The sequence below is a fragment of the Sinocyclocheilus anshuiensis genome, unplaced genomic scaffold (genome assembly GCF_001515605.1).
Source record: "Sinocyclocheilus anshuiensis isolate Anshui unplaced genomic scaffold, SAMN03320099.WGS_v1.1 scaffold180, whole genome shotgun sequence".
NCBI lineage: Eukaryota > Metazoa > Chordata > Actinopteri > Cypriniformes > Cyprinidae > Sinocyclocheilus > Sinocyclocheilus anshuiensis.
Window position 1 is genome coordinate 800714 of NW_015554093.1, and position 13609 is coordinate 814322.

General features: G+C 36.7%; 1 protein-coding gene and 1 long non-coding RNA gene across 4 annotated transcripts; one reads left to right on the forward strand and one right to left on the reverse strand.

Moving 5' to 3' along the window:
• Positions 1–2018: 2018 nt before the first annotated feature.
• LOC107669333 (uncharacterized) lies at positions 2019–5912 on the forward strand. 3 transcript variants are annotated; one of them, XR_001631977.1, is made up of 6 exons: positions 2019–2124; positions 2781–2847; positions 3725–3858; positions 4376–4467; positions 5156–5264; positions 5722–5912. It is a non-coding gene; the product is annotated as an uncharacterized LOC107669333 (long non-coding RNA). The 3 variants fall into 3 exon arrangements; XR_001631976.1 differs by lacking the exon at positions 2019–2124 and adding an exon at positions 2194–2365; XR_001631978.1 differs by lacking the exons at positions 2019–2124; positions 2781–2847 and adding an exon at positions 3528–3596.
• Positions 5913–9246: 3334 nt separating this feature from the next.
• Positions 9247–12574, reverse strand: LOC107669326 (eukaryotic translation initiation factor 4E-binding protein 3-like). Its single transcript, XM_016461496.1, has 3 exons — positions 12358–12574; positions 10734–10886; positions 9247–9682 (listed from the first exon to the last, which is right to left on the reverse strand). Exons 1-3 carry the CDS (start codon positions 12512–12514, stop codon positions 9651–9653), a joined length of 342 nt encoding a protein of 113 aa, XP_016316982.1. The 5' UTR covers positions 12515–12574; the 3' UTR covers positions 9247–9650.
• Between the last annotated feature and the right edge of the window lie 1035 nt (positions 12575–13609).

Sequence of the window (13609 nt, forward strand, 5' to 3'; positions counted from 1 at the left end):
ATAAATTATTCTAAATTGTATACACTACCAGTCAAAAGTTCAAAAAAGTTCTACCAGTTATAATAAATAATTATGTTTTTGTAATGTTGCTGAACAAAGTCTCTGCTCACCATGCCTCCATTTATTTGATTAAAAATACACTAAAAAACAGTAATATTGTGAAATATCATTACAATCTGAAATAACTATTTTCTATTTGAATTTATATTCAAATATAATTTATTCATGTGATGCAAAGCTGAATTTTCAGCATCATTACTCCAGTCTTCAGTGTCACATGATCCTTCAGAAATCATTCTAATATACTGATTTGATGCTAAATTAATACTAGTGCTCAGTTATTAATAATGGTTCTTATTGTTATCAATAATACTGTTTTTGCTGCTTAATATTTTGTGGAAACATTTTTTTCAGGATTCTTTGATGAATAGAAAGTTTAAAAAAAAGTGCAATAGGTGATTGTCTTCAGAAACATTTTTTGTTATGCTGGTTGAAAGTCTCTTCACATCCCCATAGCAATCATTAAGTTAAGTGGTCTAAATGTATTTGTCTGTATTTATATATTGTGCGGAAGGCGTAGGACCAAGAAATGTTCGTCCAATCAAAACGCTCGGTCCGAGCGTTTTAATTGACTTTCTTACCTGCCTGTCAACGTAAGTATCTGCATACCTCTGCGCACGCGGTTCGCGCAGACAGGATACGCAGACAGTAGGCTTGTTTGAGATACGCCTCGCCTTGCCTGAAATGTTGGTGAGAGTAGGCGGCTGCAGTGAGGGGAGGAGTGAAATAAGCGCAGTCAAGACGGACAGTTCTGCCCTCTCGAAGTGGAACAGATACCAACGAGATCAAAGGTGGATATCGCGTTATTCTCACTCACGTGCTGTGTTGCTTATAAACATGATATAATTTCAGTTCTGATACCTTTATATGAAAATAAATATGATGAACAAGACACTTAAAGTGCTTGCTATTTCATCTCGCGGTGATCGATTCTGCGCAGAATTTGCTCATCTAAAACAAGCCCAGTGCGTTCACACACACTGTGCAGACAGAGCGAGAATGGCAGACGAATGCCTTGTCCAAATACCCACACTTGCGGTCTTGGTCTAGGAAGTAAGTGCGCAAGACTGTCCCAGGTCTTAAAAACGGCAAAGCGCCGTGCGCTTAACCCACACTAAATCCACACTATCTCGAATACCGCTCCGGAACGCTATTCGAGGGTTAGTGTATCCCATCATGCATCATGTTCTTTAAATAAATCGTGAGACTTTTTGCCGAGATCTCGCGAGAGGTCACGGAAACCTTTCCAATGCAAGATAAATATTAATATACACACACTTGTGGTCTTCATCCTCACTTGAACACGGGCCAAATACAGGAAATACGTCATATAAGTGTTCAAGTGGTGAAGTGCAAAGACCGCAAGTGTGGGTATTTGGACAAGGCAAAACATCAACAACCCGATCTTCCTTCCTGGTATTGTAGTACTTTTCAAGTTTTCTCACCGGTGAATGACACATGATGTAGCCCAGCGGTTCTCAATTCCAGTCCTCGCGATTCAGATAACCAGCTCGTTAGAAGTGAGCTACGTGCATTAACTGTGTTCCGATCCATATGATCCCTACAGTGTTCATTGCTCCCTCCTCACTGAGCAGGGGAAATCCATTGAAGTTTACTTCACTTCGGAACATGGACTGGAATTGGGAACCGCTGATGTAGCCTATTGTAGTAATGTTGTCTCTGGTATTCTGGTCTGTGAGCGTAAATGCGTTTAGGAGGCGTGGCTTTGGACGGCGATTACAGGGAGGGTGGGACATTCGCTTTCAGTGCTATCAGGCTAAAGTTAGCATTTTCCAAGATCTCCTACTGCACCTTTAAAAAGGGGCAGTTATTTAAAATAGAACTGTTTTGTAATATTATAAATGTTTTCACTGTCCCTTTTGATCAATTAAATATAAATAGGGGGTAGCGGGGTGATTTGTGCCTGTGGGGAAGTTGAGCCACCCCATGTTTCTAGACATCCTTTGGTGATATGTTGGTGACAGTTGGTGATATGAACTCAATTATATGAAGAGTTAATCATTTAACTAACCCTGTGATGGAGAGAATCACATGGAATAATTGGTAACTACATTTAAGTTAAAAAAAAGTTTTTTGCTGTTCAAAGTGAATTGTGTATGTTGAAGGACTTGCTTCTTGTGTCTGAACAATTACAGCCAACCTGAAAAAATGTCACACGTGTTTTGTGCTTTAGGAAGTTATAATATGAGTCTAAACTGTTAGCATGATGTTAACTCTAAACTGCTGGATGATACAAGTTTGTTAAAATGGTAGGAGTGGGGTAATTTGAGCTGAAAGTCCTGGGGTAAGTGGCTCACCCCTTCTTATGATTATAAAGTATTATTTTACTGTAATTCTACATTATATATAATTAATTTTAGACCAAACATTTTTGATTTTGTTCTTTGTTTTGAACTTGATTTGTATTTTAAATAAGCCTTGTTTATGAAAATTGGCCATTGAAGTTTTTATGAAATAGTTTTTCCCTGCAACATTTATAATGGGATGTTGAGTACTATTAGTCCAGTTCTGTAAGGTTAATTGCAGTCTGTTTTTTGTTTTTTTAATTCTTCAGTTTGAACTTTATTTTGTTCTGAATTTCTTCAAATAATTTTTAAAAATTACCTCAAGGTTGTGAACTGTATCTTTAAATAAAACTTTTAAGAAGTCATCCATCCATCCAATTCCATTCTATTATCCAAACCTCTTTGTTTTATTAGGGTTGCGGGGAGCTGGAGCCTAACCCAGCGTCTTGAGCCACAGGTGGGGAAACTCCCTGGATGTATAGTCAGTCCTTCACAAGGCTCACATAGATTTTAAGTCTTTTCTTTTATTTCTCTTCCTTTGATTTAACATTAGGTGAAAATGTTCAGTTTTACTTCCGCATAATCAATGGCACAGTTTAACTCCATGTGGCTCAACTTACCCTCTCCTAGGCTCAATTTACCCCACCCTGGGGGCAAGTTGAACCAAGAGACCAATTTATTTTTATTTTTTTTTAAAGCAGTTTATTTTAGATCCAAAATGATTATTCCCAAGTAGGGCTGCACATTAATCGAATGCGATTGTCATGCGCATTTTGTTAAAAAAGCCGGTTCTGTAATCAGCAGGAGATCATCATCACGTGCTTTCAGATGGAGCAGAATTTACTACACATAGCCGTAGGTCACTGACAAGTTACGCAAAAAAATCGCAGACGATTTTATTGCGCAATTCTGAAATCGAAGAAATCGTTCGCGATAATGACAGCTGTTTGCATAGCTTCTCAGTGAACTACGGCTCTGTGTAGTAAATGCTGCTCCATCTGAAAGCATGTGAAGAGCGCCTTCTGGCCTTTGGATGGAGATTTACTGCTGATCACAGAACAATGCTTCACTGAAAGATACGCATGCCAATCGCAGCTTCTGTAGAATCGCGATCTCGATTCCATTTCGATTTATCGTGCAGCCCTATTCCCAAGGATGCACCACATTCTGAAATTTATGTACATATTTAAGTTGGACCCATTACTGTCGTGTGCTCGCTTTAAACACACCGTAAGTAAAAAACTGGCTCAACTCACCCCGCTCTCCCCTATCTAATGCTGGAAATATTATCATTTTGAGATACAGAAAATGCAGACAAAGATGCTGAAAGAGATTTGTTTTCTTTATTCCTTCTGAAGGTCAAATGTCTGTCTCTTGGCCTAGAGAGGGACAACTGTGTGGTGCTTATAGATCTCTGGTCACTTCCTCCCCATATGGATCAGCTCAGATACAGCTGCTCTGAGGCACCATGTGTCTGGTGTTGGATGACTCTGTGAGTATGAGACACAGCAGCTGAGCCGGGGCACACACCACCCTGTGGTCTCTAGCAGTTGGTTCATGTATGTACACACTAAAACTTATGTTTGCCCACATGCAGAGAGTCATGCAAGTCGAGAGATCTTTTGTCTGAAAATTACACAGAGCACATTATATAAATAAGGAAATAAGGAACCAAATAAGGAAATAAGGCAAATATGTGTATATAGTGCATATAAGTTTGTATACGTGTGTGTGTGTTTCCACAAATATAAAAAACAATGAGAAAAAAAATATTAAGCAGCACAGCTGTTTACAATATTGATGATAATTGATAAGAAATGTTTCCTGCGCACCAAAACAGCATATTAGAATGAATTCTGAAGGATCATGTGACACTGAAGATGGATGCTGAAAATTCAATTTTGCCATCACAGGATTAAATTACATTTTAAAATATATTAAAATAGAAACAGTTATTTTAAACTGAAATAATATTTCACATTTTTTAATTTTCTTCTTCTGTTTTTTAGGCTGAATCTTGCTCCGCTCCCTGAATCTTTCACATAATTGGGTCTCATTTCTGTAACTGAATAAAATCCGGTACACTCCTCTGCCATGCAAGGTCAGCAGATGTACACTCAAATCTGCCTCTCCCTTAATTCCAAGATCATGCATATTCCATGTTATGTGAGGAAAAAAGAAAGACAAAGGGGGGTGTGGCCAATCAAATAACCCTGGGGACAGGCGGTGTAGCCGCCTCCTCATCAGCACATACACACACACAAGGCAGAACCTGCTGCTCCATCCATCCACACAGACAGACTGATACTTTCTCATTCAGCTCTCGTGTCCATACACTGCATCACGGTAAGACTTTCTACACTCCAATATTCTGGATGCTTTAAGAGGTGGCTTTGTGTTCTTTCTACTTATTTTCATAAAGATAGTCTGACGTCTAGATTCTCAGAGAAATTTCTCTGAGAAGCAGAGCACAGAAGAAAGACAGAGGCGAGACATTCCCAGTTCCCATAAAGACAGCATGGCCAACAGTCATCTGACTTGGCAGATTGGAAATGATTTTAAGGAATACATTCCTATGTGTTATCAAGTCTGATTTCTGAAGTCTGATGAAAATGTTACACAATTTAAATGAAAAAGAATGGGTGAGACATTGGTCAAATGATGCCCTCACTAAACTCCACTGAAGATGTTTTGGTTCATTTTTGTTCTGTTTAAGCTTGATGAACAAATATGAAGTTATTTGTATAAGTAAAATTACATATATTAAACTTGCAGTTTGTTTGGTCTAGTGCAGAAACATGGCTGACAAGCCCAACCTGACGGAAATCACATCCTTTGATAAAACCAAACTCAGGAAGACAGAGACCCAAGAAAAAAATCCCTAGCCTACCAAAGAAAGTGAATTTCTGATCCCGAAACAGTGGCTAAGGATCTCATGGTGATTATGTTATGATCAATATTTTGTTTTGTTTTTAATATATTGGTCATTTCTCAATTAAAAATGTGTAATTGACAGTAATTAAATTCAAGAAACCAATTGCATATGAAATGAAGTAAATATTTCAGAGTGTGTATGAGATTATCTAGAATCATCAATTCATCCTATAATTTGATTTGGAAAGTAATCTATAAAATATAGCCTAGTTTTAAAAATCCTCTTGAAATACGTAATAGTATAGTAAATATGCATGTTTTTTTCCACAGTTTTTTTTAATGATATGCAACAAGTTATTTCAAGTTATTTTTTAATCACGTTATTTTTTTCTCTTGGTCTGCAGAATAAAATCAATTAACTTTGTATTCACTTAAAACACTTCTCAAAGCCTGTCTTCTTGTGGAACCATTTTTTCTGCAGCTATTGAACAGGAGAGGCAGGGAGAGTCCACGCCTTGAATGCTGCTTTTAACCGCAGTCACACACAGCAGAGAGTGAAGGGAATGACTGAAATCCACAGGAGAGGGACTTTGGGAGGAATTGAACCAGTAACTGATGTGTCATTTGTTTCATGGTTTAGTTTGTTTGTTCGAGAACTAAATAAAAAGAAATGTAGGACATTTCTACGAATGTATTTTATCCAGTGGGGCCAGACGATCATTCAAATGCATTAACGGTATGACTGCCAGCATATTCCTAACCATTTGTTACAAGTCCTAACACATTCTAAACAAGTCCTAACACATCCGAAGCAATTCCTAACCAGTGTTGGGGGTAACGCATTACAAGTAATGCGAGTTACGTAATCAGATTACTTTTTTCAAGTAACTAGTAAAGTAACGCATTACTTTTTTAATTTACAAGAAAATATCTTTACTTTTAAAAGTAACTTTCCCCAACACTGTTCCTAACACAAGGCCTAACAATCCTAACATTAAGGTGATGGGCTCGAATTCCTCGGAAACTATAGTGTTATGGTTATAATTTACGCAACAAACATACAAAACACGAAGAGGTAAATCCCATGCGTTAAATAGAATTCACTGGTTATTTCTAACGTAGCTAGCCTACTTTCCTATGCTTGCATCGCGTTGTATATTTGCAGTGGCTGTTCACACAAGACATCAGCAACGACGTCTATAAACTCTTGGTAAGAACGCGTCAACAAAACATGAATATAGGCCTACAATTATTATTATTTTATTAGTAAAATAGAGCATTCAGAACGCCTGACACTTCATTTTACCACTAGATGGCACTATAGAACTACCGTTCGGTGCCATACATCCTAACTAGCTTGTTGTTCATTTATAACTATAAAACTATGATGCAATTAATATTAAATATTAAAATAATAATTGTACAAGTTTTGTCAGGCATTTTAGCTGTGTTTTAAGTTTGCTGTGTTTAGAATGCATGCATTCCCATAGCACATGTAGTCTATAATCCTACATTATAAATCGTATGTTCAAACTGCTTGTCCTCTGTAGGGTCGCGAGGATGCTGGAGATCGTACATTATATTAATACAAAATGTATATTATATATTATAATATAATATAGCTCTATGTAACCTTCTGCGTGGACAGATTGCAAGACATCTGGGTGTGTTTATTGGTGAAGTAATGAATGTCTAAATGCTGAGTAAAACTGCGGTGGTGGTTCAATTGAATGTGTTCCTACTTTTGACACACCGACGTATACCAATAGGCTACATGACTGAAACATGAGTGCATTACAGTTTCTTTTAATACGCAAGGCTTTAGATTATAAACAAAGTCACATTTGGAGATAGAAGCATTCAGTTTGTTAACATAAAAAAGGAAAATTCAAAATGATATAGTCATGAATTAACAATCAAACTCAGTATCTGTCAATCTGACGCAAATTACTGTAAAATAGCTTTAAAAAAAAAAAAAGATGAGAAAATGAAGCTGGCACCAGCTGGTGTAAACATTACGTTATACCGGTTAGACCAAGAACTGCATGACTGAGTCTCAAGGTTGATGACGAGAAGAATGCGATAAGGAGAGTATTAAACAACATAACAGGTGGTTTTGTTTACCAAAGACGCTATCAGTGCAGTAGTGAGTTCACTGTTTCAGCCAAACTGGCACTGAGCCATGCCCGCTTTCAAAATCAAGCATTATCAATAACAATAATCTGATTGTGAACCAACAAATGTCAAGGGAGATTATAAATATAAATTAATAGATATAACATATATTGTCATAATGTTTTATTATTTTTCCTGGACAAAAATATTTTAACATAACTTCATTGCTTATTAATATTTGTCATAAAAAATGTGATTACATGTGACCAACAAAGACACATGCTAGAGAAACAATCAGCAGACCCTCACGACTGTGTGTCAGGGAAAAGAAGTCTCTCAAAATACCAGATAATTTGAGTTTGATTAGTTTTAGGTCATAAAATGTAAACATTTGTGAGTTGTTGAAAATGGTATCAGTTTTGTTTTGTTTCAAAATTATATGGAGCACATTTCTGTGGCCAATTAGAATTTTAAAATATTGAAAATAATTTACTTAGAGAAAACAATCATCTAAGTATCATTCTCAAGTCACATTTGTAATGGCACACAGTTAGAATAAGAAACAAACTGCTATCAGAAGGCCTGGCCAGTTACTGGTCATCGTTCAGGCACAGAATGGATGTGCAATGTGCATTGCCCTGGCAGCACTTTATTATTTCTCAGTATCAACAAAGTGGTTTTCTAGGAACATGACAGGGTGTGTGTGGTCACATTCCCTCTCTCTCTTATCATGTACATGCTTCTGACTTTCTGGATTGAGGGTGGAAATACTAAAATGACACACTAAACTATAGTTAATTGAATGGGTGGCACTTCAAAAGAAAACAGATCTTGGTAAGGTTTGGATATATTGCTTTATCCAAAACTAGGTTAAATGCAAAACTGCTATCACAAACGAAAGCACTCCTGATATTACAATGACGTGAAGGTGCCCAGTTCAACTGATCATGTTCCAGAGAGTTTTATTAAAAGTCTTTCTTACATGACTACAGTGCTCTGGTTCTCAGGAGCTGCCTTTTTGTACTTTCCACTATGTGACCTCAGACAGAACACGCTCTATTGTTGCTGCTACACTGATCTGATGAGAACACTAGGATCTAGGCTGGAGGGTAAAGAAGTAATATTTACAATATTCATCCTACAAATGGAAAGCATCATTAAAATTAAAGGAATAATCGTGAGTTTAGAGTTTAATACAATTTAAACTCAGACGACATTTGTGGCTTAAATTTTTGTGGCTATCATCTTTGTGGCCTTATCTCAAATTATGCTAAAATAGGTTACAGAGGCACTTACAATAGAAGTGAATGGAGACAATTTGTTGCAAGAGAACAGCTACAAGTCGTAAACAATATGCTTGCTAACCTTTTCTGTGTAGTTATACCCAATATTGAACTTCACAGCTCAAATAACGCACAATATTTAACAGAATGAATGCAAGTGGTTTTTATAAAATAAGCTCCACATTTCTTTTACATTCTCCAAAAAAATTGTCTCACTCACTTCCATTGTATCTCGTTGTAATCCCGATTTTTTTTCTTTTTCAGTCTTTTTTTTATCAACATTATGATGGTGATTTGTATTGAATTGGAAATATTTCTTTAAATAATCGGAATACATTAACTCTACATATCAATTATGTAGAAACAATTTTTAGTCAGAAATTGCTAGTAAATTTCAAAATTACAAAGAAAGGGGGAAATAACACATCAAACTTAACATGAATTGAACAATTCTGAAGTAGAAAAACTGTAATTTACACTTTTACAGTGTACATGATATCTGTTATTTTAAAAACTTAAAGAGACTAGTAAAAATATATAGTTTTGATTTAGTTTTATTCCAAAATGTCATATTACATCCAGAGAATGAATAGCAAACAGTACAAAAATCATCATCCCAACTGTTTATTTCTGGCATATATGACTTAAATGCCCTTCATAGGGTCATAGTTCCACTACAAAAATAAAATAGCTGCATTTGAACTATCCTCGGATAGTAAAAATGTAGATTACATAGTTACCTTCAAAATGGTTGTAAATAAAGATTAAGGAAGGCACTGAATCAAACAGCAGCAGAAGCTGCATTTTCACCATAACATCCACCAAACTCAAAACGCTCCTCCCCACAACAGAAACACTTGATCTGAGCATTTCATTATTTAGATAAAGTAAAAAATAAAGCATGGAGGCAATAATGAAGGAATCCACAGCTGGTGTGATCATCCCTCAGAACATGAGCACTGGTAGAACAGGATGAGTCAGTCCATTTTTCCACACGAGCTGGAGACATCAATCACATATCCATCACAAACTGGTTGTCATCAACTGTGGAGAAAAAGAATGAGACAGAAGGGTTAGAGGGTTCAAACTAGTGTTGTGTCACTGTGATCTCTTCCTAAAAAATCCTTTGAACAGTGTCACTCCTTTCACACGAAGCACGGTACACCCTGTGGATATTCCCCTGATATGGAAATCAGACTTGTCAAACTCTGAGCAGGTCAGATGCATTTTTGTTTGCTTTTCTCATGTACTGACTTCAGTCAGACCAAAATGTGACCTTGAGCTTAGAATGAAGGGGGAAAAAAGAAAATAGAGGTGGCAGCCTAGGGCAATTTTTTTCAGTTAACTTTTTTATCAGTTTAACTATCAGCATAAATTCTTTGAGTTTTTACTCTACTTAGAAACACTTCAATTGTATTTTAAGACTTGCATTTGGGTCAGTTTTTTGTCTGGATGTATTAATTTAAAATACTTAGTGACTTGAATTCCCCTTCTTCTATGAGTATGTTTTTAACTTCTGAATTAACATGTTTTTAGATCTTACAATTGTTTTTATTTATTTATTATTAAATAATAATTAAAATAACATAATAATTTATTAAATATTAAAATAAAATGTACAAATGTATTTGTGGTGTAAGGAAAAATGTTATTTATAATTAATTACTTGGTTACAGCACCTGACATTCTGAAAGTTATTAAACTGAAAACCTTTTTATGAAAATTACGTTTTCCAAAACCAAATGAAACCAGCATGACTACAAAGAGTACATTTCTAAAAAAAAAAAAAAAAGAAGATTTTTTAAAAGATTTTCTTATGACCACTTTTATTTGTCATTGACATACTATACGTAAACTCGCACATGAGACTTTATCACATATACTGTATTCCAGACAGAAAGGACGCAATCAATTATGAACATGCTTAAACCTGTTCCTCAGGTTTTGCTTGAGGCTGTTGATTTGGAAATTGTAAACTGTATACATTACATTACATGTTAGAGACGTCAGATGGGATTAAGATTAAGAACATGCTTCTTAAAGCAAGAGTAAGATAAAAAAAAAAAGAAAAAAAAAAAAGAGAGAAGTCACTTACCAGCGAGATCTTTGTTGCCATCCTCCTGCTCTGCTAGTTGCAGTGAGGGTCTGGTGACCCCTGGTATGTGGGGGAGGCAGCAGGGTGGGGTGTGTGCGATCGGCGAGTTTCGACATTCCAAAAGAAACTTTCGATCATAGATGATCCGAGTTCCTGCAGGGAAAATATCAATATTAGTTTAAGAGGTTCAGCCTCAAAAAAAAGTTGGCACAAGTCCATAGCATTTTTTGCTTCAAGGGACTTTCTTCCTGTTGAGTTCTGCTCTATATAAGAATTCAGAAAAACATGTGTCTCCCAAGTGAAAGTCTGTAATGTAGTTTAGCTCATGTTAGAGTAATTGAAACAGGGTCAAGAGCTGGCTAGGGTGCTTTCTAAATGCATGCAGGCAAAAACACTCAAAACAAGGTGCCCCTGTATAGATGTCCTGTAGTAACCCAAGTAGCAAGAAAATTTAGCAACATCATCCATTACTGCACAAGGACCCACTGTGATTGGACTGACTGAAGTCTGACTTAAATAAGAAGATCTAAAACGTGAATTGTAATAAGCAAGTTTAAGAAATTAGTTCTTAGATATGGCTATATTTTTAATTCAATATGATGTATCCTCTGGTCATTCAAACGTATGTATATGTGAGATATTAGTCAAAGCAGGGTGTTTTTTTTTGATAAATGTGCTGTAACTAAAGGTTGATTGATATAACAGCCACTGGCTTGGTTTCAAAAACTAAAGTCACATTTCTTCAGCTTTAATAACCATGTGATCAATATTGACAGTTTTGGTATAATGTAGTTTGTGTATAGGGGTTCATTATACATTAAGTTATATTTTGTACAAGTTTATATTAACTACAAGTTTTAACGGTAACTTGAAAAAAAAAATTTATATCATGCCTTCATTTAGTTTACTATTTTAAAAAGAGCTTTATGAAGTGTTATGTATTTTTTGTTTTATCTTCGTCCCAGACCCAGATTATCAATCATTTTATAAATCCATAAAAACATGAATTACATTTTTTATTTGATATATGGCTATCTGCACAGTGTGATATAAACAACTTCGATATTTATTGTTAAAAATATAGGTGCACTTGTGTTTAATTTAACAGTTCGAAAAAGATGAAAACAAAAATATTATTTGCGCGTATTTGCGTATTAAATGAGTCTTAGCATACATAATGTGAGATGTGGTGGAAATGACACTACAGCGTTCATGGCTTTCAGAAAGAACATCAAATTGACAGAATTCTCCTGTGATGCACGCGCGCTCGCTTTCAACCTTTGTTGGCAGACAAATTAAACTGGTTAGACACGTGTAAAAGGTGCTTTAAATTAATTTTGTACAGGTCCACTGGGCCAAGTCTGTGCGCATGATTAAAACAAACACACCTTTAAATCCAACTGCCACTGACAAGCGCAAATCACGGAATCGTTTAAAAGGCAACGGGCCGCTTATAAACATCGCATTGCTTCTGGCGTTATGATTGCGCAGTGCAAACGATCAACTCTCGTCATACAAAAACAAAGTGCGATCGGGTATCATGTGGGAAAAACACTCACACAAAACAATCACTAGTTCTAAAATACATCCTGCGATTAAAAACAAACACACCAGGACATCTTACCTCCAGGAGTTGTTGAAAACACTGTTCCTCCAGGAGTTTGACTGTAGCTGTCAAGGAGTGGAGACCGGTTGGAGCGGCTTGGAATCGGGCAGATCGACGAGGCGTCGCAGCTGGTTGACATGATGAACCTGAATCTAAACTCGAGACTTGAATGCATACGCGCTAAGATCTTGGCCGATCTGCTGTAGCATTGAGCGTCTGTGCGCTGCACAAGTAGTAAATCTCGAGGGAGGAGATTTCTCACGTGCTGCAAACGTGGAAATCTGGCCAATCAGAAGGACGATTCCACCACCGACGCGCAGCGCTGAGGCCCTCTGCAGGGAGCAAGTGTTTAGAGCTATTTCATGGAACGTAAACTCTTCGAACAGCACGAGATTTTCGGAGTGATTCAGTTGGGCACATGATGTGAACTCTACGCTAAGATATCACAACACCTTGTGCTGTACTAAAAGCCCAATCTACCTCTCAAGATGACCTATCCTGTCTACATATGCCTCCCCATATTTGCAGTACATTTTGTCATTGCATGCATGACAAGATTAGAGTTGTTCTATATCACAACAGTCTTTTTTTTTTGGTCATACAAGGTGTGCTGCCCATATCCTAAGACATCACTTAAATTCCTGGTAGGTCACCAGATTTTCAGAACATAGGCATTTCAAAAAATGTGAAAAGTTACACCACAGAATATTTGTCTTAACATGAAGCACTAGTTTCTGTGCTTTACCCTATAGTTACCCATGAAATAGTCATACTTTTAAAGGGGTCATATGATACGATTTCAAGTTTTCCTTCCTCTTTGGAGTGTTACAAGCTCTTGGTGCATAGATAAGATCCCTAAAGTTGCAAAGACTAAAGTCTCAAAACCAAAGAGATATTCTTTATCAAAGTTAAGACTCTGCCACGCTCCCCTAAAACGGCTTGTTCTAACACGCCCCCACATATCTACCTCACTATGTGGAAATATTAGCATAATGCCGCCCAAATGTGCACGCAAAGAAAGGCGGCGTGGTTTCAGTAACCGCAGTTAGTGTTGAAGCAGCCATGTCAGGGAGACGCTGTGTGTTTCTAGGCGAAAGCAAAAGCACTTTATTTGGCCTTCCGAAAGTAGATGCATTTAGGAATCTTTAAGATTACTTACAACAGAACAGCAATGCATTTTATGGACGACCGTTTCGTGAACCTAGGAGAGGAGGTAATTCTGACTTTGCTATGACAATCTGGCGCTTCTGAATCAGCTACTGTTTTGTTG

Bases quoted from the DNA above. Each gene is read 5' to 3' on its own strand.
- LOC107669326 (XM_016461496.1), bottom strand. From the start codon at position 12,514: ATGCATTCAAGTCTCGAGTTTAGATTCAGGTTCATCATGTCAACCAGC. The intron at 10,887-12,357 runs GTAAGATGTCCT...TTTTCCCTGCAG, and splicing joins GTTTTCAACAACTCCTGGAG to GAACTCGGATCATCTATGAT. The intron at 9,683-10,733 runs GTAAGTGACTTC...TTTTCTCCACAG, and splicing joins TGGCAACAAAGATCTCGCTG to TTGATGACAACCAGTTTGTG.